At 37.3% G+C, this 27,935-nt stretch overlaps 1 protein-coding gene across 5 annotated transcripts in view; it reads right to left on the minus strand.

Moving 5' to 3' along the window:
- The window catches only part of Ralyl (RALY RNA binding protein like), a 637,542-nt gene that overhangs the window by 119,036 nt on the left and 490,571 nt on the right, over positions 1–27,935 (minus strand). For all 5 annotated transcript variants that reach the window (XM_013110889.3, XM_040741381.1, XM_040741383.1 and 2 more), the window contains one exon: positions 11,792–11,824. In XM_013110889.3, the coding sequence (XP_012966343.1) occupies positions 11,792–11,824 (33 nt within the window). The remainder of the gene's footprint in view (positions 1–11,791; positions 11,825–27,935) is intronic.

A 27,935-nucleotide genomic window follows, 5' to 3' on the forward strand; every position in this document is an offset into this window, starting at 1 on the left:
GAGAGCAACTGCATAGACAATGAGGAATAAAGAGAGATGCAGAAGCAAGGAGAAATGGGAGAATGGAGGGAAGGACAAGGGATACGAGTTAAACCAATTGAAGGAGAAGAAAGCCGAAAGAATAAAGAAACGAAAAGAGAAAAAAGGTGGGTACAAAGGAATACAGAATAGGAGAGGCAAGGATAAAGGTTGAGAAACAAGAGGTTGAAAAGAAGGGAACAAGAGTGAAAACAAGTTGGAATAGAGTCAACACATTCCTGTTCCCTTCATGTGGTCATTTTCTCAGTTGCTTTTCATGTAATATTTCTTAAATTTCCTTTTGACCAGATAATTGGTAATACTGGCTATTTCCAGAATAGAGAGTAAGCCTATCTGACTTTGTGTGTCCACAACTCTTTATTAGGTCTCTTTCAGCAGTTACTACATAATACCTTATTGAAACAGGAATATAGAGCAGAGAATGAGGTACTAAAGATCCTAATAAGAAAAGTTTTATGGAATTAGCATATTAAATGAGAAAGTGAGCAAATAAAAAAGCTTTGGAGAGTTCTCTGGGCAACCAGCAGAGGTACCACAGTGTCTGAAGTTGACTTATGGCTTATTTTAATAATAGAATGAACATCCTTGGGAAAAGAGTCAAGATGCCAATGAGACAGGCAATACATGATGTTGTGTGTAAAACTACATGTGAAATACCTTTGTTACATCAATGAGGCCCAAAGATGATGCTATGCAAATAATCCTTAATGATCCTATTATGTGACATGAAAACCAATTCTTTGTACAAAGAGTTTTGTATGTATTATGAAGCTCTCCCTCTGCTCCACATGTTCCCTCTCATGTACATGTATTTTTTTATTAATAAACAGTTCAACTTCTGCTAAAATTGTGTGTATGTGAGGGTTTTTCCAAGTTTACTTCATTTTAACCCATATAACTACAGGAGATTTTGGCATTAATAAATATTATTTATATATAACTCATTGATGTTCTGAAATTAAGATAAAGATCCTGTAAATGACATTCAGTTAGAATTTAAAAAGTGCTTGTTGTGGCCAAGTTCAGATATTTTAAAACCTGTCAAAATGCCATAAGTTCCTGGTGAGCATGGCAGCCTGCCTAAAATGCCAGCCTCAGGAGATCAGAAAGAGGGGATCTGTAGATCAATATGGCTGGTAAGACTAGCCAAGATAGTAAACTCTGGATTTGATGAAAGAGCAGTGGAGTACGGTCTAAGCATTAACTTAAACCTTCACATGCACACTCACTCATATGAGTGGATACCCACATACATGTGCCACAAAACATGCATGGAAATATATATCTATACATATAAAACACGGGCACACACACACACACACACACAATTAAAGAATAAAATGAGACCAAAATAATCACTTCTTATTTTCAATTACTGATTTGTGCTTTGGAGATTTAGGAGTTAAATAATTATGAATACTGTCAAAAATAAAATGAACTACAGAAAAGGAGAACACATTAGAGACTTATCTAAATATATTTTAGTATCCTTTCTTCTGATGCTGTTAACATAGATGCCTATATTCTCCACTAAATTCTCCTCCAGTAAGAGCTTTTGATTCGATTCTGATCTTTACAATATAGATGGAAAGCTCTACGTGTAACAGGAAATAATTCCTGTCTCCTGGATTGCTGTCAGCAGCCACTATTATCACCACATAGCATTTTCAAACATTCAGTCCCCATCAAACAATAAACTGGTGCCCTTAATGAAATTGGATAGCTGTTCTTTCCACAAAGACCAGCAATATTATTGCATCTCTTCTCTTGAGCTTTAAACCCCTTGATGACAACTTGAGAAACAGAAACGGGAATGGTTGCTGTGTTTTATGGGACACTCCCTTATCTGTGACTTAGCAGCCTTCCTTTAGTATCTGGAGTGTTTAGTTTGCCTCAGACCTGCTGAGACTGATATGGACAACGAAAGGATCATGATTTATAGATTTCCTTTAAATTGATTCCCTAGAATGGCTCACTTTTAAAGAACCTTTCAAGATTTTTAGTATCTAAGTGAGCTATAACACACTTCATTGGAATACTTTAGCCTACATGATATGATAATTTAGCCAGGATATGGAAGAAATGTATTATCAAGTGTTTCATCTTTTATATTTTTTCTCATTGATGCTAAGGAGAAATTGTAGTCAAGAGTTGTCCACTGGTGCATTCACTGACAAGCATACTATTCATTTCAGAGTTCAGTGTGGCCTGGAGCTCCTAATGGCATGTTTGGAATGACGTCTAGTAAAAATTTCATCCAAGAAAACAAGAAGGTTTCTACGAATGTGTAACTTTCTATTTTAATATCTCCCTTAGTGGGAAACTGACAAAACACAGTTGATGAATGTTCTCCCCCAAGCTCCCTCTGTGAGTGCGTATGTACACAAGAAGTTCTTTAAGCATGAGTGATCTCTGGCTTTGGCTAATTATTTGGCAGTCATCAATTACCCGGGGGTAGCTAATTTGTTCTTCAAAATTCAGTACAAAATCTTTTCGAATAAAATGGTATTTCTGTACTTTGAAAATATCATTAGCAGTACTGAAAAGGTCACATCTTGAGATCGATGAAATAAGGATCAGTCATTCTTTGTGGAATGAGCAAAATACCATTTTGAAATGAGGCTTTAGCATTTTCTTAACTATATTATAGTGGAAACTCACAATGCCTCAAAAACAGTCAATACCTTCCAATATTTGATTATTTTTTCTGAATAATTAATAAGACTACTTAGACATTTGTGATGATTCAATGAATGTGAAGATCAGAAAACTGAATCGAGAGAGTCAATACATGGAATTAGCAGCTCCTTCACAGATGTCCCTGAATAGGCTTCCTGTCCTACAACTGTGTCTATTCATGGAGTATCACCACATCTCAGAAGCTCAGTGTTACAACAGTTAGAACAATGGCAGGTATTATATCTACAGGAGAACCAGCAGTCCCTGGCTATCAAAAGTGAAGAGCAAACTGACGTTGTGGCCCTGTTCAGTATGTGCTATTTATGCTGCTGAGAAAGAACTAATGTAATCAGCTAGGATGGAGTTGCATATTCGGTTGTATATACATCCCATGATGTACATAAAGCAGGAGGAAGATTATCTTTTCAAATGAGCATTACATGTTTTCTTTCTTCTTACATGAGTTCAAGGTATTTAAATGAATTAAATACTCTTTGTTTATAACTTTTTTGTCCATTTGAATGAGTAATTTCTTGAAAATGCGTGGAAATAATTTTTTTACCCAAAGGGATACATTTTCCATATGTTATTTCTCCATCAAAATATATTTACTCATGTACAGTGTTTCTGTCATTAGCAATAAATGTTACCACCTTTTCCAATGTGGCCTACATTTTCAAAAGCTTATGGTTAGGGTGTCGCAATCTGTCCAGCCACACTGAAACTTTTAGAAGAGAAAGTGGGAGATACTCTTCAACGAGTTGGTGCAGGAGACCACTTCCTGAACATAACACCAGTGGCACAGACACTGAAATCAACAATTAACAAATGGGACCTCATGAAACTAAAAAGCTTCTGTAAGGCAAAGGACACAGTCAACAAGACAGAAAGGCAGTCCACAGAATGGGAAAAGATATTCACTGACCCCAAATCTGACAGAGGGCTAATCTCAAAAATTTACAAAGAACTCAAGAAGTAAGTCTCCAAAACACCAAAGGATCCAATTAAAAGGTAGGGTACAGAACTAAATAGAGAATTCTCAATAGAGGAGGCTGAAATGGCCAAGAGACACTTAAGAAAGTGCTCAACATCCTTAGCCATCAGGGAAATGCAAATCAAAACAACTTTGAGATACCATCTTACTCCCTTCAGAATGGCTAAAATCAAAAACACCGAAGACAATTTATGCTGGAGAGGATGTGGAGAGAGGGGAACACTCCTCCACTGCTGGTGGGAGTACCAACTCCTACAGCCACTTTGGAAAGCAGTATGAAGAGTCCTCAGGAAAATGGGAATCAATCTACCACAAGACCCAGCAATTCCACTCTTGGGCATATATACAAAGGAGGCAAATTCATACAACAAGGGCATCTGCTCCACTATGTTCATAGCAGCATTATTTGTAATAGCCAGAACCTGGAAGCAACCTAGATGCCCCTCAACTGAACAGTGGATACAGAAAATGTGGTACCTTTACACAATGGAGTATTACTCAGCAGAAAAAAACAATGGAATCTTGACATTCGCAGGTAAATGGATAGCACTGGAAGAAACCATCCTGAGTGAGGTAACCCAGTCACAAAAAGACAAACATGGTATGTACTCACTCATATATGGATTTTAGACATGAATCAGGAGAGTGCCAGTCTGCACTTCCACTGACAGACAGTCTGGGAAACAGGAAAGAACCTAAAAGATATGCATGGTACCCAAGAGAAGAGAAATGAGGCAAGATCCTCTGAACAGATGGGGAACAGGGCGAGGGGGAGGGGGTGGGGGACCGGGGAAATAGAGAGGAGGAGAAGTGGAAGAGAGAGTACGACATGGAGGAACAGGAAGGTTGACTGAGGGGGGTCGTATAGGGGGAAGAGGGAATCATAGGTTAGAAGAGAGATCAGGCACCATTGTGACCTCTAGTGATCTAAACGGATGACACCAATTGGCAAGCTAAGCAATAGTGTAGAGACCACCTCGAATGCCCATTCCTAATAGTGAACTTGATGTCTATAACCATCCTGGAGCCTTCATCCAGTGACTGATTGAAGCAGAGGCAAATATCCACAGTTAAATACTGAACAGAACCCAAGGAACCCAGCGACAGAGAGAGAGGAGCAAAGAGCAAATTGGCAAAGAATGGGCTGGCAAAACCTGCAGAGACAGCTGATCCGAACAGGGGAGAACTCTTGGACCCCAGACCAGCAGCTGGGAGGCCAGCATGGGACTGATCCAGACCCCCTTGAATGTGAGAGTCAATGAGGAGGCCTGGGCTACCTATGAGGTCCTGAGCAGTGGATCAGTGTTTATCCCTTGAATACTAACAGACATCGTGTGTCCATAACACAAAGAGGGTTGCTCTCTCTGCCTGGACTCTTAGGGAAGTGCCTGGACCCTACCCTAAGTGAAATGATAGACTCTAGATATCCCCTATGTGGAAGGAATTGGCAATAGGGTGGGAGGATGGGGAGGATGCTGGGGGGTGCGGGAGGAGGGGAGGGAAAGGGAACTGGGATTGACATGTAAAACAAGCTATTTAAAATTAAAATAAAAATAAATAAAAAACAACAACAACAATAAAAAAAAACAAATGGACTTTGGGTACTCATCCAACAATGAGAAATGCACTCTCACCCTGGACTCTTAGCAGAGGGTCTAGGCCCTGCCCTGGATGAAATGACAGACTATGAACACCCCCATGGAGGACCTCACTCTTCCTGGGTAAATGAGGGGATATTGGGGGGGGGGATTGGGGGAAAGGCATGGGAGGAAGGGAAGGGGACAGGAGAGGGACCTGGAATTGACATGTGAAGCAACCTTGTTTCTAATTTAAATTTAAATTTAAAAATAAAATAAATTTAAAAAAAGAAAAAAAAGAAAAAGAAAAATAAAGCCACCCAAAACCAAACCAATTCACATCCCCCCAAATTGTGCTGGTAGCAGTAGGGAAACAATGCTGTCTATGTCTTAAAGCTTTGACCATTTTAAATTTGATTCCATTCCTACTTTCTTATGAATAAGATTTTTTTACCTATAAATTGTGAATTGATTTATAATTGTATGCAACAAAGTGTCCCCGAGGCCTCCACGGACTTTAAAGTAATTCTCATAAGCTATACTCTCTTAAAGTTATTATCTTGTGAGGGTTGCTACAAACTGAAGTTTAGAGGAGAAGTTAGATAATGTGGCCAATGTTATTTAAATTTAAAATTTTACAGTGTTTTATCATAAACAGACACATAGCATATAATACACTGGCTGAGTTGGTGAGTTGAGTGGATTTAGTTATTGAATACCTCACTCCCCCTCTCTCTTCAATGATAGCCAACAAATTCATCTCAATTTTTGTGAGGTAGAAGTTTCCTATGGTATACAACAATGCATATTCTCAAAGTTAAATTAATATAGATTGTGACATTTGGGTTAACCTGAATCTTCCTTATGTGAACAAATTAGACAGTAGTAGAAATGTTTTGAAATATCACTGGCTGTAAAGTAGTACACCACTGTTTCCCTTACAGGAAGAACTTAAATAAATCTGTTTAATGATCCCATATATTTTCTGCTCCCCATGTAACTCTATTTCTTCCTGCTATAACCTGCAATTATTTCCTTTTCCCAGAGGAGAAAATTTCACCAAAGAATAAAAGCCATTTCGCTTCTCTATATCCTATGGTATTTTTTATTTGTGGAGACTGAGGAAGATTCTTTAAGATGACTCTACTGTGCTTTATTACTGAAGAGTAATGAGTTTCCGCAACTTTAAAATGGGTCCTGGGGCCCATGTTTTCAAGACACTACTGTCACAATATGCACGCACATGATTGATTACCCAATTTATTGGTAATATTTTATATGCCATCATGGTGCAGTTTAAATGATTTTGACAAGTACAGAGGAGTGTCATTGACAGGTGCAGAAATAAATGATGGGTTTAAGATTTCAAATGTTTTTTACAGCATTTCACTGAGTGGCAGGTTGATAAATTAAAATTACAGTTGGAGCGTCAGTCCTGAAAGCGCAACTGCTTTAGATGACAAAAATAGCTCTGTGGAAACTTTGTGTACTCTCTAGAGAAGTAGCCTGGAGGGGCTTGGGAAAGAATGAGGCAAGTGCAGTTGCTAAAGAAATCATTAATTTTGTGGTGGTGTTGTTTGAGTCTATAAAACAACAAAAAATGGATTTTTTTTTAGGACAGAGAAATTGGCTTTATCTCTTTATTCTTGTTTCCCTTGGAGATGTATAGAAAATTGCATTCACACTATCAAAAGACAAGCTTTTATTTGCCCATCAGTGATTCCAGATGGTTATGTTTAAAGCTTAAAGACAATATCTTATTAACATTCCCTCTATATCTATAGTTCAGCTAAACTGTAGCTTAGACTATTGCCATGGCCTACTAAAGGTCAATAGAGAAATAAACTGTCACTCTGACATGTATTTATTCCGATGTTCTGAAAGAAAATGATTGCAGCAGAAATTTTTCATTGTTACATTGTTCATTTCTCTCTTATATCTTTTCCAGTATGTCTAAAGTACTTAGTTAGTTTTAAGTGATCCTATGATGATATCCTTTAGATAATGTCATCCTTAAGATAAATCAAATAGGCAAGCCCATGACCATGCACACTACAATGGGTCAATTTCTCTTGCTAGATGAACACTTTGCTCTTGGTATAGTTTTCTGCCATTCTTTGGTCTCTCCCGTCTTTTCAGGAATGTTTCAAGCTTGCTAAGAAATGCTGGGCTTGACACAGTAACTTCTCTCTGCTGCCACCTCTCCAATGCTTTCTCCCAGGAGTGCCATTCTTAACACAAGTGTCCTAAAAGCATATTTATCCTTAAACATGAATGTAGCTTCCATTTGTGTATTGAAAATATTTCTAAACCTCTGCTCAATGGTTTTAAGTTTAAAAGTTCAAAATTAGAAAACTTCTCAATTCTCAAACGATTTGAACACATTTATACAATCCCACTTTTTCATTAGCCTAGGCCTTAATGAAAACCTGAAATGAGCATAGTTTCCTGCTGTCGATACTTTTATTATAAAAGATTTAATACGACACTCTGTACTATACATAACTATGATATATTTGTTCCAGAATTGTCTTCAATTCTCTATGCTACTCTTTTGGTTTTCCCTCTACTGTATCAGAGAATATCTACATCATGAGCAGGCAATGAAAAATTCTGTGCTAATTCCACGCTTTGTTAAACTTCTCTTCCCATAATTCATTCTCATCACTGCCTTTCCATAATATTGAGACACTTGGATTTTATCACATAAAATTTCTATTATTCAGTAAAACTTGCTTCTGTGAGAAAGAATGATAACTTCATTGATCATTTTGCAAAATATTAATAAAAATTCATTTTTTGTTTACTGTGTGCTAAATATACTTATAATCATATGAGGTAAATCTTACTGATCATATAGACTACTATAGGGTGAAAAACACAGAAGAGTTAACTAGTTTTCCAAGTTACTTTTCAAGGAACTGCCAACATAACACTCAGATCAAGAAAATCTATTCACAGAATTTGGACTCTTAAAACACAGAGCTGATAGTGTCATGATATATAATATCAGTAGCCTAAGGTTGTCTATGAAACTTGAAATAGTGTAACAATTTTTGAACTCAATAAGAATTTCAATGTTTAACAGATTTCTTATAACAGCTGGAGTATACTGAATTTAGATATTCAGTATACTAATTTTAATTCAGTATCTGAATTCAGTATCAAGAGTAGAAATGTTTAGGGACCATTTTGCAAGGTAGCATCCTTTAATGAAACCTATCTACTGGCTTCTTCTGATCAGTTTAGGGTTTAAAGTGAGTTCTCCTATCCTGATATTATTTGGTCCTGCTGGTGAGATTTAGTAAAACAGCTCTAATGCATCTGATGGGACTCAGAGATCCAGGTATGTCTAGCTTTTAACAGCTCATTTATACAGCCTTACATACAGTATGATATGTAAGGGATATGATATGAAAGATATAAACATAAATTCTGGTATTTCTAAAGTTGATGATTCTTACAAGTTTCTCAACCAAACCTAGGATATACTGTTATTATATCAGTGTAACTTTTATATTACATAGAGTTTTAGAAATTACCCCAACACAGTGAAATGAGCATGGAAAGCTTTACCCATCTAGTCATTATCCTCAAAATAAAGATACTCATGGAAAAAAGTCAGCATCTGAAAGTTTAATACACTGTCTCACAACAGAAATCTTTTAGAAATGTCGACTTCATTCCAAAAGGAGGAATTAATCGACATGGAAAATTTCCTTTCTTTTGGTTTCTGCATGTGACTACGAGAAGTCACAGTGGATCAAAGAAGTTTCAATGATACATAATTGAGTTTTTTAGGAAACTGGTCACATACCCTGAACTGTAAGAAAAGCTGACATCTGTGAACAATTCCTATTAGCCAAGAATAGTGCTAAGTGCTTAATTCAAAACATCCTGTTTAAACACCAGTTTACATATGAAAACCTCATGCATGAGGGTTTAAGAAATTGTTCCTTCACAGTTAGCAGCAACCATCAGAGACTAAAGGAACCAATGATACTTTTGTGAACACATGTTGATATCTATTTTTATACATTGGAAGATGATAGGCAAAAAATATGCAATATTTAGAATGGGTTTTGGCTAACCTAATTCACATGGGTTTTATTGAAAGCAAAGTAAATATATTTGGGAAAATTTAACATTGCATCCCCATGTTTCAATTAATGTGTCAACTGTAGTCATTCATTTATTTGTTTCATTGTGTGACTATGTTCTACTTCATAAATATGAACATTTTTTAGCAGACTTCCTAGTGTCTGCTGGGTTTCATGAATAACTTGTGTTTGTGAGAGCTTCTTAAACAGAGGCAGGAGAGAGATACATGTATACTTTAGGATATTATTATTTAAAATCGTTATGTCATAGGGAATGGAGACATTCATGTATAAATAAACATAACCAGTCAGCAGAAGATTTTTGTTTTTAAGACATATGCAGAAAACAGCAAAGCATAGTTACTGTCATGCCAATATTCCTTCCTTGAGCGTTTGCTGAGTTATACATTAAGCTAATTTGGAGTAGTTTAGATTCCTTGCTAAAATGTCGAGTACCAAACTCTTGATAAGCTTAAAATAAAGTTTACTCAGGATCTGCCTTTGTTCAACAGAGGCGCACAGTAAAAAAGATGGATCCATCTAAAAGTATTGAGAACAGAAAAGGCAGCAAAGAAACATTATTGAGGCATGAAGGAAAGCTATTTCAGCACTCTTGACTAGAGGGCAGACAAGTATGCATTCAAATGAGACTTCTTTGGGGTTAGAGGTTTTTAACAATAGGTCCTGATGATCAAAGCAGGGCAGAAGTATACTGCAATGATTTTTCATCATCAGACCAACTTGAGATTTCATTTTTCATGAAATTCTCCAATAAAACTATCTGTTCAATTTTTCACCTTCCCTCACAATAATTTTGATTTTCAAGAGGCGAAAGACTCACTGAAAAGCATTGATGAGTGGAAGAGCATCAGGACCCATGTTGTTCAGTGGATAATAGGAATACTCTAGAACTGTGAACAAAGTGATTAAAGAAAAGTTGACCTGAGTATTTTACAGTCAATCCCCATCACATGAGTGTGATGTAAGCTGACTGGATACAGAATATGACTTTTCCCCTAGTTTTCTTCCTTTTAATACATCTATACATCTATCACAATGTTGATCATGTGAAATCCCTACATAGGATATCTGTATATATGAGCAAATTGTTATTCAGCATATCAGACAAGATACAATATGACTTATTCTTAGTTCCAACAATCTGGGAATGGTGTATGCTTTTGCTTACTCACATTATATTATTACTGGAGCATGCAACACCAGTAAGACAAAACCTCACCATAGGCAAGCACTTCTTTTTTAGAAATATGCCTTAGGATCTCTCAGCTCTTTTAGTCACAGAGGCAGAGGGTGTGAGTGAGGAAAGGAAAGCAGCACAGAGTGTAGAAGTTATGAAGACTAGATAGAAAATGTCAGAAAGGAAAGGAGAATCATTGAGTAGAGCAGATTTAAAAGAAATAGTACAAGATGGATAGAAAGATTAGGGATGGTTGCTGGCCAGTGGTGGCGCACGCCTTTAATCCCAGCCCTTGGGAGGCAGAGGCAGGTGTATCTCTATGAGTTCAAGACCAACCTGGTCTACAAGAGCTAGTTCCAGGACAGGCTACAGAACAATATAGAGAGACCCTGCCTTGAAAAACCAAAAAAGAAAGAAAGAAAGGAAGAAAGGAAGGAAGGAAGGAAGGAAGAAAGAAAGAAAGAAAGAAAGAAAGAAAGAAAGAAAGAAAGAAAAAAGAAAGAAAGAAAAAGAAAGACTAGAGATGGCCAATTTCTGGGTCAGAGGAATTTTGAAAATCAATCTGAGTTCTGTTTCCTGGATGAAAACAACACTCATCCTAACTGGCTGAAGTGATTTGAAAGAAAATTGTCCTGATAACAAGTGACAGTATTAGGAGGTTTGGCTTTGTTGGAAAAGGTGCAGCCTTGTTGGAGGAAGTGTGTGACTGTGGACATAAGCTTTGAGGTCTCCTTTGTTTAAATTGCACTCAGAGTGATGCACAGTTGCTTCTGCTGACTGTGGATCAAGTTGTAGACGTCTCAGCTCCTTCTCCAGCACCACATCTGCTTGCATGCCACCCTCCATGATGATCAAACCTTTGGAAGTGTAAGGTAGACCGAATTAAATATTTTCCTTTATTAGAGTTGTAATGGTCAGGGTGTCTCTTCACAGCAACAGAAACCCTAACTAAAACACTTGGACAACTTTATAGGAGATAGAGAGCTCCGTATGCATCAATTAGCTAAGTGTATGAAGTAAAAAAATAGCTTTAGGAGTGTTCTAGTTGAGTCCCAATGGAACAAAATCTGCATTTTTTTTAGGAAGTGACAGGCTATGGTTTTTAATATGATACTAGATACTAAAGAATAGAAATATCATTTAGGTAATCCTGTCTAATTTACACTAAAACATTCATATTTAAAATATTTAGACGAATACTTACCCAACAGACAGGAATGGCTCCTTTGATTCAAGCCTATAAAATATGAAAATTTTATTTTAATATAACAATGTTATGTATTCACACATTGATTTTATATGAATGGGACAAAATACTATACTGGTTTGCATGGAAATATGTTTACAGTAGTAGAATTATATACAATATATATCTGCCTAATATATTATATATGATATATATATCTAACATATATGTAACATACATTATATGTGTTTTTATGTACATGTGTGTATATACATATGCCTACAATACCAAAGCTACATATTATTGTTCTAGTTGCATTTAGGGCAGCTGAAGCCAAAGCCTCAGACTAGGAATGCAACTTTTAAAGGCAGTATCACAGTGAGAGAGAGTCTAATTCTTAGGTATACTCCATATCCAACTGTTTTTGTTAATAGTGGCAGTTTAATTCTAGAAGTTTTAATATATCTACTTTTACGTATAAAAGTTGAGAAATCTATAGTGAATTTGGTTGGATATTGGCTGGGTAATTGACTTCAATGGCATATACTCTGTAATGACAAGGGAAAGAGGTGTCATGGGCAATTATTTGCTAAGGCTAATACTCTGGGAGCAAGAGTAATGCCATGCCACAGATTAGGGTCTTTCCTTCCAAAATCTAGATATTTACTGTTTCTCCCAAGAGTCCAATGCTATATCTAATATAGAAAGGCTGTTTAGCTGTGACATCTCCAGAAATCTACTTTAAAGATCTTTGCAGCTCGCTTTTCTCATCATGAAAAGGTACAGAACTGATTCCAGCTAATTTTCTTATTCCACATGACAATTCCACATTCTTTATAAAAGGTCAGTTCTTAGGTATTTCTGAATTAATACTGAAGGAGATATAAGGCAGGTGTGTGCTTTTGCTATAGACTTTTTCTAAAATTATGGACTAAATGAGGCCAATGGTGGCATGTTTTAATACTGACATTTCATGTTAAGATGCATGGAAATCAAGGGACAACCACTGATATCATTCCTTAGGAGGCATCCATTTTATTTTTTGAGACAAGTTCCATCCTTGACAAAGAACTCAATGAGCATTCTAGACTGGCGAGGCAGCAAAGTAGAGGACTCCTTTTGTTTCTGCTTCCTCAGCACTGTGATTACAAGTGTACCACTGTGCCTGTCCGTGTTTGTGTTGGACTTGAACTTAGATTCTTTTTTTTAAAATATAAATTATAAACAAAGTTGCTTCACATGTCAATTCCAGATCCCTCTCCCTTTCCCTCCCCTCCTCCCACGCCCTTCCACCAACTCGTCCAATATCCCCTCATTTGCCTATATGGACAAGATGAGCAGTTCATTGGCTGAACTATCTTCCTCACCCCTACAAGTATTTAATATATAAGTGATTATAAGAAAATGATAGGAGCTTAATACACCATTTAGTGAAAAGCTTGTCAGTTTTATATATTCAGGTAGGTAACTGAGATAAATTACTGCATCTGAATTAGACCATGTCACTAGTTGGCTTCCACTTCTTCTTGCATGTAGCAAAACACAAATTACTGGAAATAAATCTCAGTACATGGGGGCAAAGTTAAAATGAACCCCTGACATAGACCATGATGTCCCAACACAGAGGAGGATGTGAAAAACCAGAGCCCTAGAAATTCCCTTGTGCAGTCACCAAAAAAGAGAAGCAGGTTAAAATAACAGTTGATGCCAAGGGTTTAGATGTGTGTGTTTATGTAGCCTTTTCCCTTTGTGAATTTTAAGTTTACACATTTGTACATTTAGGTAAACTCATGATTTTCTTTTTCTTTTTGTTTATTTTTATTATTCTTGTGCATTTGTGATATTGATAAGCCAACAGATGTAGAGGGAAATTGTGAAGGTAAATAATGACACAGAAGACTGTTTCCTAATTGGACCTGTGCTTTCCATCTGATAAAACTGGATAGCAAAGAACATATGGGAATTAATGTGGTTACTTCTCCAAAATTAACCTATAATTTCAGCTCGTATCAGCTAATGTTTTGAGACTTCATTGTAAGTGTGTGATCTGCTTGTGTTAGGTAAAACCCTTCAGCTCCCACATGATTCACTAAAGAACTTCATTGGACTGCATTCTTTAACAATTCATAGATAATCCAAAACAAATGCAAGGCAACCACTGTGTATTTACTTGAAATTTTCCAAAAGCTAAGTTTAGAATGTGTTTGAAATAATGATTACTGATTAAATGTTCTTTTTTATCATAAGGTTCCAGATATGCCACTGTTACATTGATACGGGGATAAATGTGATATTGCTGCCCTTAGAGATTACTAATTTTGTCCTGATTGTCTAGCTCGTTGTCCCTCTTCTCTTATTACTTTATTCAAATGACTATTCCCTTGTAATTGTTAATACTACTTATCCAGTTGACAGAGTTAAGAATCACTGAGGAGATTAATCCCTGCATACGACTTTTAAGAAATTTCTAGATTGAGTTGAGGTTGGAGAACCCACCATAATTTTTGACACTGCTATTCTATATCTTGGGGTCATGGGCTGAATAAAAAAGGAGAATTTGAGCTGCAGATCTGCATTTTTCACTTTTCGATTCCTGACTCTTCATGCAGAATGACAAGCTATCTCATGTTCCTGCCATGTGGGACTACACTGTCAAAATGTAAGCAAGAGTAATCCTCTTTTTCTTAAAGTGTTATTGTCTAGTATTTTGTCAAAGCAACAAGGAAAGTAGCCAATACATCTTTCAAATGATTTGTTTTTAAAATTTCAGAGAGAAATGCAGAGTTTTTAAAATGGTATTAGTTTGCAGATTTTTATGGCTACTATACAAGTGGGGTTGTGTCAACTTATGCCGATAAGTCAAATGTTCACTATGCAATTTTATGTCACAAACTATGAATGTTATTCACAGTTTAAAATGGTGGGAAAATTCTAAAGGAAAAATGATACTTTTGTGTCTGTTAAAATGAATATATATTTCCAAATTCAATATCTTTAGGAAGAGGTGCTGGGCACACTTCAGGTATTTGATTTATGTATTGTCCAAGCATATGTTTGTGCAACAGGAACACCTTGAAGTTCTGGAGCCTATACTGTGTGTTCTCTGTCTTGTAGTGTTTTCTTCGTGCCTTTAATAGAATTCCTTGTTTTCTGTGGATCTTGTTCTAAAATGGTTTATGAACCGAACAGATCAGACGATAATGGCCATCATTCAAGCTAAGACATAGAGGATAAGCCCTAGGTACCAACTTTCAAAAGTATCTTCATGGTGACACAGAATGAGGGATTGTAAAAATGAATGGACACTGATATCACAACACACCTCCTAAGTGAGGACGCTACAGAAGAATGTCACAGCAGCCCATGTTGAAAGACTCTCTGCTTTCATGCCATATGTTCAGATATGACTCGTCATTTTGCATCAGAGTCTCCATCCATGTGATGTCAGAAATACTGTCCACACTCATGGTATCCAGATATATGACATACACCCTTATCAATTAAATGTGCTATTGTGAACAATGGAAATTGTGTGCTTAGGGGCAACTCACACAGTTGATAGCAGTGACTGAATGCTGTGTATTCATCTGTGCTAAAGATGGATTGCAGACACAGAACACAAAATACCAAAGTGTATAACAAGTTCATTTTAGTCCCGAAAACTGAAGAAACAATTTAAAAGAAAAAAATGGCATGAGAAATATCCCTTCAGAGAAAAATTGTTTCTCAATTTAGTGCTTAGAAACAAGTGATTACATTGTGATATGCCCAGAGAGAACCTGCCTATGAGTTTTTATAATGTAGCTGTTTTGTGGAGAAAGGGATTGATTTTATCTTTCCTAACATTTAGTTTTCACAAGAAGTGGGTTTTGAATTTAATAATACTTTATTCAGGGCCCATGAGAATTTTGCAGTAGAATAAAATAAATGCACCATAGCCTTTAGAAGAAAGAAGTGGGCAATTGTAAGGAATTAAAGTAGAGCACAGAATTAAAATCAATAAGGAGAATTAAAGAGATTAAAACTATATTTAACTACAGACTAATTTATATTTAATATAGACTAGTCATCCTTCAAAAATACTTCATAATCACTGACTTATTTAAAGATTCTAATATTCTGTGAAGTAGTTCTTATCATCCATGTGAGCAAGCCGACTGAAAGACTATAAATACATATCTTCTTAAGGTCACACGGCCAATAAGTGGTTGAGAACTGAATTCAGGAGTTGTGCCTGTACAGTTTCCACCTCTAGTCCTGTGTGATGCACTGCCCTGCCGCTCTCTCTATTATTGCTCTCTGCTCTGATAATAAGGCACTATGGCACTGTTTATTCTTGTAAACCGATGGTCATGTTCTCTATTGAGAAACCACAATGTTCTCATATGCCATTTTCTAAGTTTCCAGATTCTGAGACTTGAGTCCCTCAACATATGACCATGGGCACTCACCAAACATTTGTTAAAAACCTGTAACTTAAGAGGTTCTAACAGAGTCAGGTCGGGGTGGTACACACATTTTATCCCAGCACTCTGGAAGCAGAGGCAGGTGGATCTCTATGAGTTTCAGGACAGACAGCCTGGTCACAGTGCAAGTTCCAGGACAGCCAAGACTGTTACACAGAGAAATTCTGTCCTGAAAATAAAACAAAAACAAAAGCAAAACTAAAGAATTTAGTTCTTGTTCTGACCTTCCCTGTTTATTCTCTAATGCTGAACACTCAGCAGCTACTTACGTCAATTAATTTAAAATGTAGATATTTTTCATTTAGTTCTTGTTCTGACCTTCCCTGTTTATTCTCTAATGCTGAACACTCAGCAGCTACTTACGTCAATTAATTTAAAATGTAGATATTTTTCATTTTGAGTGCCTGTCTACCCACATTCAGTTTCAGAGGATCTTTATAATTTGGTTCATTATGTGACCTAAAAACTTTCATTCTGTTCTTAAATCTCTGGGTTTAATATTTACTCTTCAGAGGATCCTCAACTTTCATATGAGAGGGCTGATCTCCAAAATTTACAAATAACTCAAGAAGCAAGTCTCCAAAACACCAGAGGATCCAATTGAAAAGTGGGCTACAGAACTAAATAGAGAACTCTCAATAGAGAATTCTAAAATGACTGAGAGACACTTAAGAAAGTGGTCAATATCTCTAGCCGTCAGGAAAATGCAAGTCAAAACAACTCTGAGATACCATCTTACATGTATCAGAATGGCTAAAATCAAAAACGACTATGACAGTTTATGCTGGAGAGGCTGTGGAAAAAGGGGAACACTCCTACACTGCTGGTAGGAGTGCAAACTTGTACAGCCACTTTGGAAATCAGTATGGAGATTCCTCAGGAAAATGATAATCAGTCTACCACAAGACCCAGCAATTCCACTCTTAGGCATATACCCAAAAGTTGCACATTCATACAACAAGGACATCCATTCCACTATATTCATAACAGCATTTTTTGCAATAGCCAGAACCTGGAAGCAACCTAGATACACCCTCAACTGAAGAGTAGATAGAGAAAATGTGGTACATTTATACTATGGAGTACTTTTCAATGGGAAAAAACAAACAAACAAACAATGGAATCTTGAAATTTGCAGGCAAATGGATTGCACTAGAAGAAACCATCCTGAGTGAGGTAACCTAGTCACAAAAAGACAAATATGGTACGTACTTACTTATATATGGATTTTAGACATGGATCAGGAGAATGTCAGTCTACAATTCCACTGCCAGAGAGTCTGGGAAACAGGTAGGACCCTAAGAGAGATATGCATGATATCCCAGAGAAGGGGAATGAAGCAAGATCTCCTGAGCAGATTGGGAGTGTGGGGGGAGGGGAGAGGAAGCCAGGAAAAAGAGAGGGGAAGAGGAAGAGGGGAAGGAGCACATGGGGGAACAGGAAGGTGGAGTAGGGGGAAGAATAGAGGAGAGCAGGATGAGAGGTACCATAATAAGGGAGTCATAGGTTTGAGGAGAGATCTGGCACTAGTGAGATTTCCCGACATTTACAAGGACACCAACTGGCAAACTAGGCAATAATGAAGAGACTACCTTAAATGCCCCTCCCTGATAATGAGTTCAACTACTTCCTTATATGACATCCTAGAACCTTCAACCAATGACTGATGGAAGCAGAGGCAGACACCCACAGCTAAACACTGAATTTAACTTTTGGAACCCAGTGACAGAGAGGGAGGACTATTAGCAAAGGGGTCAAAACTGGGCTTGTTTATCCCATAGAAACAGCTGATCTGAACAAGGGGGGCTCTTGGACCCCAGACTGATGGCTGGGAGGCCAGTATGGGACTGATCCAGACCCCCTAAATTTGGGTGTCAGTGAGGAGGCCTAGGCAGTCTATGGGGCCTTGGGTAGTAGGTCAGTATGTATCCCTGGTGTACAAATGGACTTTGGATGCCCATCCCATAATGAGGGATGCTCTCTCAGCCTGAACTCTTGGGGGAAGGCCTAACCCTTCCCTGAATGAAATGAAAGACTGTGGATATCCCCCCTGGATGGCCTCACCCTTCCTGGGGAATGGAGTGGGAATTGGGTGGGGATCTGGTGGTGGTGTTGGGGGGGTGTGGGATGAGGGGAGGGAGAGGCAGCTAGCATTGACATGTGAAGCAACCTTGTTTCTAATTTAAATACAAAATGTAAAAAAAAAAAAAGAAAAAAAGGAAAGTCCTCTAGGATTTTTCACCCTTCTGCATTCTTTAGAATAACCACATATACCAGTAGAGCTGCCTTCTTGTGTCCAAATCCACTCATACAATTTATTCCACTACAGTGCTTGGAGAACTTTGTGAAAATCTTAGTATAGTGTGCAATGGGTGGTTTCCTAGCTGTGATCCCAGCATCCTACCATCCTTATTCATTAACAAGAACTATTGTGATTACAGCTTCTGCTAAGATTGTACCATCCTAAAAAGCATGAGATCAATGTACTTCAAACCCCTATAATTCACTCTGTTTTCTGATACAGGGTGTTCCCCAGGCTATTCTTGAAATCATCATTCTCCTGGCTTCATCTTCTTATATGCAGTGATTGCAAGCTTGCATCATCGTGTGTAACATTATTTAACAAAGATTTGTAGGAGTGGTTTGACAGTAAACTTTCACTACTTGGAGTAGGGTCTTGGTGGTATACACCTTTAATCCCAGCACTCTGGAGGCAGGAGCAGGCGGATATCTGTAAGTTTGAGGCCAGCCTGGTATACAAAGCGACTTCCAGGACAGGCTCCAAAACAATACAGAGAAACTCTGTCTTGAAAAACCAAAAACTGAAACAAAAAAACAAACAAACAAACAAACAAAAACAAAATACCTTTCACTACTTTGCTAGCTCCTAATCTTGTTCTTTACTTACATAATAAAGGCCAAAATCTTTAAAATAAAGGAGTTCATTCACAGTCTATATCCGGTATAACTTTTTGTGCTTATTCGCTTAATATTTCTATGTATGTGGTTTGTGCATCAGTCACAGTGACCAGATTGCTCATTGTCTGGGTGCTATTTGGATTTCTCATACTCTTAAGTTTTGCCTCTTATTGTGTTTTTATAGATTTAACTTCAAACATTTTTGAAAGATTATTGCTTTTCTGTGAAACTAAATATTTTATAAGTACTTAAAACTATAAAAGGGGTACTACCAATACAAAAATCCTTTTTATAGTAAAGGATCTTATAGTTGAAGTGACAAGTAAAAATACTATTCACTAGTATCTTATCCTTTCCCTTCACCAGTGATAGCCCAAGCTTTAATGCATATTTAACATGTACATGTAAACACCTGTAGAACACAGGTCCCAGAACACATTTGACTAATTTTAGTCTCACTATGTGGCTTTGGAAAAATTAAGGAACTTCTCTTTGTGGCTCAGTTGTCATATCCAGAAAATGAAAATAACGGTGAATCCAGTTCCCAGGGGTGTTATGACCTATCTATCTATCTATCTATCTATCTATCTATCTATCTATCTATCTATCTATACAGCTACTAAATATATATTGAACTACTAAATAAACACACACACATATATATACATACATACATACATACGTACATATTCAGCTACTAAATAAAGAGAAAGCAAATTGATCAGTACATGTTGTAAACCTAGACAATCATAGGAATCATGCCAAACTCAATACAATACTTCAGGCTACTGTTTGATGTTCTATGATGATGAAAATAGCACAGCTGCCACACTGACTGATGTTTAGTCAGTATGGCCTCATGATGAAGACAATGGTGTCCAAGTCACTTTAAATTATACTTCAGCTAATTGCTTATTAGCAGTATGGTAATTTAACATGCTAAAGATTTTTTAAGGATGAAAGTCACCTTACTTAGATTTTTGAAATCTAGCCTATGTATTATTGTCAGCTTTCTGTGGTCTACTTATAGGCACAGGGCACCTTCATTCCACTACACTGATTTAAACAAGATTTTCCTTGTAAGTCATGATATCTGAGCAAACAATGATGTGTTATAAAAAAGACAAATATCTGAAATTTTAATTTTTTAATCTCTTCCATTTGGTATATATTTTGTATTAAAATATAACAAACTTTTATCACTCTGCTTAGACATACCTTTACTGCCAAGAAATTTTCAAAAAGATAAGCTTCTTCACGTAGCTATAAAAAGTATACATGGGCAACTGTGGATGAGTTTTTTGAGAAGTGCTGATAGCTGGAATTTGTCTTTAATCTCTCGAGACAAACAAACAAAAATGAACCAGCAGAAACAAAACATTCTCAAGATCCTGTGTCCTGTGTGGACCATTTGGGGCTTCATAGACAAGAGATAACAATTTTGAAAGAACAAAGATTTCATTAGCAAAACTAAATAAAAACCTGCCTTGGTGTATAGCACAGGGTAAGACAAGTAACGACTTCCCCACCTCTGCCCAGACACTGGTATTCATCTCAACAGCTGGTATCTTCGAATGAAAGTTCAAAATACTACAATGCAAAAGCTTGATACAGGCACTCTAAGTTGATTCTTGTACCAACTATGTCATTTCTCTAGTCATGGCTACCTGCAAGGGCATAGTGATGAGATGGATTATAGGGATTATCCCTTGCCTAGTGATGTTCTGTCAAGAGCACTGGAAACTGGCGGCAAAGACAGGCTCTAGGTTAGACTGTGAGTGAATTGTTTGGGAAGCTATGAATAAGAACAGCCATCCCCCTAAGAGCTGGCATGCTCTGAAGATGGGAGGTCAAAGAAGCTCTAATTTTCTTGTCAGCTCTGATTAATTGATGATGGCTGCAGGGAACAATGTGTTGACAAGGACTCTAAAACCTTGTTAGTCTTGAGGATGTGAGAGGGTTGTAATTAACTTATGTCTGCTGCAGCAGTAAGGAAGGAAGGGAATGATGTCTAAATATGTATTTACCTAGATTGTATTGATAGAAAGTACAAAAATTTACCCAGTCTTACATAAGAAGGATTCAAATTCTCTAGTATAACAGATTTACAGACCATGTAACAATCTGAAAACAATAATATACATTATTTAGTATTTTCTCTGTTATAGGAACCATTTTGAATTTTAAAAAAAAGTTTTAGCAAATTTAGTCCTTAGAACCTTCTTGTGTGCAAAGTTGTCATCATTACCATTTGTATCTAACAAAAACCAAAATAGAAAAAGGATTGATTATCTTTCTTAATATCTTAAAGCTAGAAAAACAAAGAGCATGTTAATCACAGAAAGCATGCCCCTAGCATTAATATTTCAGTATATTTGGGCTTTTTTTCATATATCATTTTTGTTGATCATTAAGTAGAAAAACTAACTTTCATTTCTGAAGAGAACCAAGCTTGTTTACACCTATGGTGGAATCTCTCTCTAGTGAATTCAGTTTCTTTAGAATAAAAAGTGGCTTTGCTCTCTCCCCCTGTAATACCATTTTCAAGGGCTTTCATGCCCAATTGAAATCTCTGCTGAGGGCTACCATCAGGCCCCTTGGTAAGCTTCATTTGCAGTTACCACCATCTGCACGACTGTCCCCAGGGATAAATTAATAGATGGCTGTGGGATCAGCAAAGAAGCTCAGTGAGGTTTTTAACACCCACGGTCATGACTTTTGCCTCATTGGAAATTGAGACTGCAGGGCTCTTATCCCTTGAACAGTCTATAATGTTCTTTCATAACTCTGTCAGAGGATGTAACTATAGTAAGAAAAGAAGTGAAGGCTTCAAAAGCTTCTCCTAGCAAGAAAGGTCATTAGCTCTTGTAAGATTCTCCTGGGAGGCCTAAAATACTTTATCTGACAGCTCAGGGGTCTTCAGTGGGGATGGGAAGAACATTTGATCAAGGCGGATTGGTGGTTTCTTTCTCCAGTGTGACCTTAGAATTCACTTCACAGTTACACAGTGGAAGTGATGCCCACCACTTTGGAGACATTTCTATCAAACAAAAGCAACATCAACAATAATTTTCTGAAAAAAGAAGGACTTTTAACCTCAGATGTTTTCAATCAGGCATTTTCTCATTAATGTTCTGAGCCTAGGATGTGCAGAGAGGAACACAGGAAAAGGAGTCAGTGGCCTCTCTACTGTCTCTTTTGGCCACCTTTAGTTGTTTGCTAATAGCTGACACATCGGACAGATCAGCTCCCTCTGTCTAGAGTGCCATCTTGGGGAAGCACACAATCAGTCACCAAGGTATCTAGTTTTAGATCTCAATCCTCAGTCCTGTTCATTATAGAATTTAGGTGCCATTTCTCTTTGTTCTACATTAGAAGATGAAGATATTAAAGTCAGTACAATTCTATGTAGTCATATGGTACCCAGTCAAGATAAGCTATGGCACATCTAAATGCCTTGAATGGTGATCAGTGAATAAGTGTCAATAAGACACAGGATGGAAGACACAAACATCTGCTCTCGCAGGCATCTGTACTCTATTACTTTCCCTCTTACCCAGGCCAACTCTCTCCCACCTTCTCGCACACTGCAATCCCAGATTCAACAATACTCTGTCCCGTTCTCTGAGCAAAATGTGTAATACATTCAGGTCAAGTTGTGACTAATATTTGGTACAGTGTTTGAGAATAAGATCACATTTTTGTGTAGTTTCTTAATTGGATCACTGTCCTCTTCCTCATGACAAGTGGTCTGGTAGGTTAATCTAAGTCCCTATATTGGCAAACTGAGATTCTCTCTGATATATCTTGCAAATCCCTACCTCGTTACTCTTAAAGCACTAAAGAAGTCAAATGTTGGCACTTATTTTTAGAATATGAGTACCTTTACTTTTAAAAAATGTATCTACTTTGATGTGTAGAGGTATTTTGTCTGAAAGTACGTCAGGTAAGGTTGTTAGCTGCTGTAGCTACTTGAATCCAGGACCTTTGGAAGAGCCGCTAATGTTCTTCACCACAGAGTCATCCACTTCAGCCTAGACTGCAATGATATTCCCTGCCTTATGTTGATTAAATTGGGCAGTGCCAATTTCCTAAGGGAGTTATTCAGAGTCCCTTGATTCTGGAAGGGGTTCCCTAAACAACTGGTAATGTGAATAGATTTCCTGTCCCACAGCAGCTATATCTGTCTTAAAACATGTGAGTCTCTGATTCTAGGTTATATGCTATCTGACTTATTTCTGTATTAACTTGCAAAATTTAGTCAAATCCTTAAATTTTGTTGTTATAACGTCTTGTTTATTCTTTTCAAATATCTTAAATAGATTCCACAATACAGGATCCATGATAAGTTGCAAGTTAAAGTGAACTTTGAAGGGCACTTGACTCAATTATTCTTACTGAAAACATTCTTCACTGATTTCATACCACCCAAAGTGGCTCAGTAACTTGCTCCAATTGAGTCTGCAGGTTCATTTTTCATATATTAGGAATCCAAAGTTCAGTACCAAGAACTCTCTTGTCAATCATTGCAGAACAACTATTCTCACCCATTCTCAAGGATTTGAGTTTCATACATACACTGTTAATTCACAAATGCACACATCCAGTCCAGACCCCCTTTCCTCATTCCCGACTTGCTATTCAAGTCTCTACTTGATATCTTCACTCAGATGTCTCATAGACATCTCCACTTTAACATGTCCCAAAAATGAACAATATTTTTCCTTCATAGCCTCCTTATTTTTTTCTCCAAAAATTCACTGCCACATTAATATGACACTATAGGTCCAGATTCTTATTCCTAAGAACTTGAAAGTATCTCTGGAAGCTGTCTGATCACCAGTAAGAAGTTACTGTCTTCTACACATGAAGTGTCCTTGTTCCTTTCCTTCATGGAAAGAATGCGTCATTTTGTCAGTCATGATCTGCCAGACTCAGCTTCTTCATTTCTAGAATTCCAGATGTATATAATGTCCATCTTCCTTTCTCCTTCTTGAAGTAAGACACCGCATAAGAATGCTCTAAATTCACCTTAATATGACAAGGTCTTCACTAGTCACAGGGAAAGGCTATGTGGAAAATGATGTTCAAACTAACAGATGTCTGTATTAGCCTGACCGATGACTAGACACGCTCCAACCACCTAATCAGCACACAGAATAAAGCTTTACAACTGAACATATTCAGAATACCAAATACAACAAAAATTTTAGATGGCAAGTTTAGTTATTGATAACCGATGACAAAATCAGGATGCTTGATTCTATTCTTTCTTTTACAGTCCATATCGAATATGTCGGTAATCTTGTTGGCTCTGCTTGCATATTATTCCTGCACTGTAGACAATACTTGTCTAACTTAGCAGTGTCACCCAATATCTTGCTTGGTTTTGCCTATTCTACCTTTGGTTCTCTGCAGAATATTTTCCCCTTGCAGCTACTATGACTCTTCTGGATATATGTTTGTTATATATCCAATGCTTACAGCACTCTAATGGCTCTATTTCACTCAGACAAAAACTGACGCATTTCATAGTCACTGAGACCCTCTACTACGTGTTGCTTAATTGTATCTCCAGTATCCCCCATATTCCTGTCACTGCTTCACAGATACTGGCCTTCTGCTGTCTAAACTATGGAAATATTCTTCTGCTATAAGGTTATTGCCTGTGTATTTCCTTTACATGGCATCATGTTCCAGTATCACCTTACCAGCTTACCACCTTCAAGTCGGCTTAGCAATGTCCTGCCAGAAGGCCCCATTCGACACCTCTGCACTTCCTGTAGCCCACAAGCCTTCCCTAGTTATATTGTTCTGTGAAGTCTGCTACTGCCTGCGTGTAACTCACACTTAAAGGCAGTATCAGGAATTTAGGCCATTTTGTTACCTGGTGTACATTGAGACAGAAAGGAAACAAAAAACCACAACTGTCCTGAAGTAAATTAATTGTAATTAATTCAATGATTAAAATTATCAAATTTGGCTTGTCTTTTTTCCACTGCATAGGCTGAAGAGATTCTAAGAGGAAATGAAGCTGATAACTTCCTGGGTCTGCCTTACCAACAGAAGGTAAAAGATTGGCTGTGTTTCCAATCCTCAGATTTTATTATCCACTCAAAAATACTGGGGTCAGAGATTTTTCTCAAGTCTCCAATATTTGTAAACATTCCAAGTGACAATTCATTGGAAGGTATTATTTGCTTACACATGTTTCCATTGACTTAGTCTGTCTCTAAAACAGTATTAATACTGTTGTAGAAACTTGTTCATGGAGACCAGCCACTTATATTGCCCAAATGCCCACGTGTTCTTTTTTTCTCTTAGGGCTAAAGTTTTGTTTGGGACATTTGTCTGTGTGCAAAAGATGAAGACTCCTTTTGAACAGAAAGCCAGTTGTGCCAGTAACTGTCTAGACACATGTAATTCATTCATACACCTAATTTCCTTTCTTTTTTGTTTTTTTATGAGACAGGGTTTCTCTGTGTAGCTTTGGAGCCTCTCCTGGCACTTGCTCTGTAGACCAGGCTGCCTTCGAACTCACTGAGATCCACCTGCTTCTGCCTCCCGAGTGCTGGGTTTAAAGGCGTGTGCCACCAACACTGGCCACCTAATATTCTTGTGTAATCTCTTCTGCATTACATATAAAGATACAAATATCTTCTATTACAATTAAAAAGAATGCCTGCTATTATTTATCTTGTAATATGTGAATTTTTATGGGAAATAGAACAACTTTGTTGTACCAGTTTAGTTTTTTATTTTCATAGATAGGTTATATGTATATTTTCTCAAATCTTTAAACATGAGGTCTTTTTCTAATGAAAAAAATCAATGATTACAGAATGAGAAAAAGACAGACTTCAACAATCCAACAGAAAAATTATGATTCTATTTATTTCCTCTGTAATCATTTCGCTATCTTTGTTGTGTCTTTGCAACTGGTGTAATCAGTTGTACTATTAACAGAATTTAAGAAACCAATAAGAGTGTACAAAGCTATGTGAGATATACTTCTATTTCACTCATGCTTGTTTGTACTCTGTAGACATTTATTTTCAAGAAATAGAAACTTATTCATATTATTTTCGAATTCTGGGATTGTTTGGTGCATCGTCCTTAAAAGCCTCTAGCTATTTGTGTCTTTGCATATATGTGTATATGTGTGCGTGTGTGCGTGTGTGTGTGTGTATATGTGTGCATGTGTGTGTGTGTGCATGTGTGTGTGTGCATGTGTGTATGTGTGCATGTGTGTGTGTGCATGTGTGCGTGTGCATGTGTGCATGTGTGTGTGTGCATGTGTGTGTGTGTGCATGTGTGTGTGTGCATGTGTGTGTGCATGTGTGTGTGTGTGTGTGATGCTTCTTGTTTTCTGTTTGTCTGTTTGCTTGTTTTATTCTAGTTTGTGTTTTTTATTTGCCTGTGTTTCTTATAGAGAAAGAAAAAGTAGCATAGTGTTGGATAGGTGGTAAGAAACTCAGAAAAGATGAGGGAGGGGGAAATATGATTATAATAGATTGTATGAAAAATATTTTAATGAAAATTCATCTACTGACTCCAAACCATTGGTTTTGATGTGTTGATAGGTACTTCTTGTTCAAATTGACAAATGCTATGCCTTGTATACCATGGCTATAACCTGGATTTATTCAGTTTTTTACCTGCATCTCACATACATTGTATCCTCTCATTGCAGCAGCAAAGGGTGGATTCATAGATTAAGGACAGTGAGAGTCAGTTGTAGTCAGGCAGAAACACTGTCTCATTTTGTGCTTGCTAACCTAGAATCAGAGGTCATCCCCATGCATCCCTGCTTATTCATTCCATTGCACCACTTTAACAGATAATCAGACTTGACTTTTTCATTTTTGAGGATGAAATTACTTCAGGTGTTCTCCCGATGCAGCCTGATCCAATACCCTCTTAACACAGGGAGACCCTTGCCCTATCCTGCTACTAACCAACTGACACAGCATTTCAGGCAGTTAGCTCTTACAATGACTTTATCTCTACATGGGCTGCTGGCCAGCACAGATCTGTGAGACTAAAGTTAATGAAGCTGCCCTTTCAGAAAATTAACTTTTTCTAATAACTGTGGGAACTGATGAAGATGTGAGGTTGTATGGAGTATTAAAAAATTGTCGCTGTTTTCTGCATGAGTGCTTCGGCATAACGAATATCATTTGGAACTGGTAAAATCTGCTCTTTAGTGCATTTCTTTTGTCACAAAACTACCTCTAAACAAAGAGAACATAGTAGTAAGTGATAAAATTAGAAAAAAAACATACCACCTAATTAACGATAGTTAATATTGTTCTTCATACATGCTCTATTGTTCTTCACAGATGCTATATTATGTAGGCGGTGTGGTTTCTGTAAGAAATCTTCCTCATAGGTTCCTGTATTTGAACACTCAGTTTTCAGTTCATGGTGCCTTTGTAGCAGATTACAGAATTTTTTGCAGGTGCAATTTTGTTGACAGAAAATCATCGCTGGGCAACTTGGAAGGTTTATATCCTTCTACCGCCAATTCCTGCTTGCATACCCTGTTTCCTGTGAGTGGTTGAGATATAGCACTGTTTTTCCTGAGGGGAAAGGTAAAGTAATGGCCTTGACTCTTAGAGGAGTTTGGTCTTTTGGCTTTGTATATTTGAGTGATGTTGAGCCTGTTAAAGATTGTGGAGATTTTGTCCTAGATGCTGAAAAAGCCTTTGAGAAAATCCCACACCCATCCATGATAAAGGTCTTGGAGAGACCTGGCATAACAAGGACATACCTAA

This window comes from Mesocricetus auratus, unplaced genomic scaffold (assembly GCF_017639785.1).
Source record: "Mesocricetus auratus isolate SY011 unplaced genomic scaffold, BCM_Maur_2.0 Super-Scaffold_6730, whole genome shotgun sequence".
In the NCBI taxonomy this organism is placed as follows: Eukaryota; Metazoa; Chordata; class Mammalia; order Rodentia; family Cricetidae; genus Mesocricetus; species Mesocricetus auratus.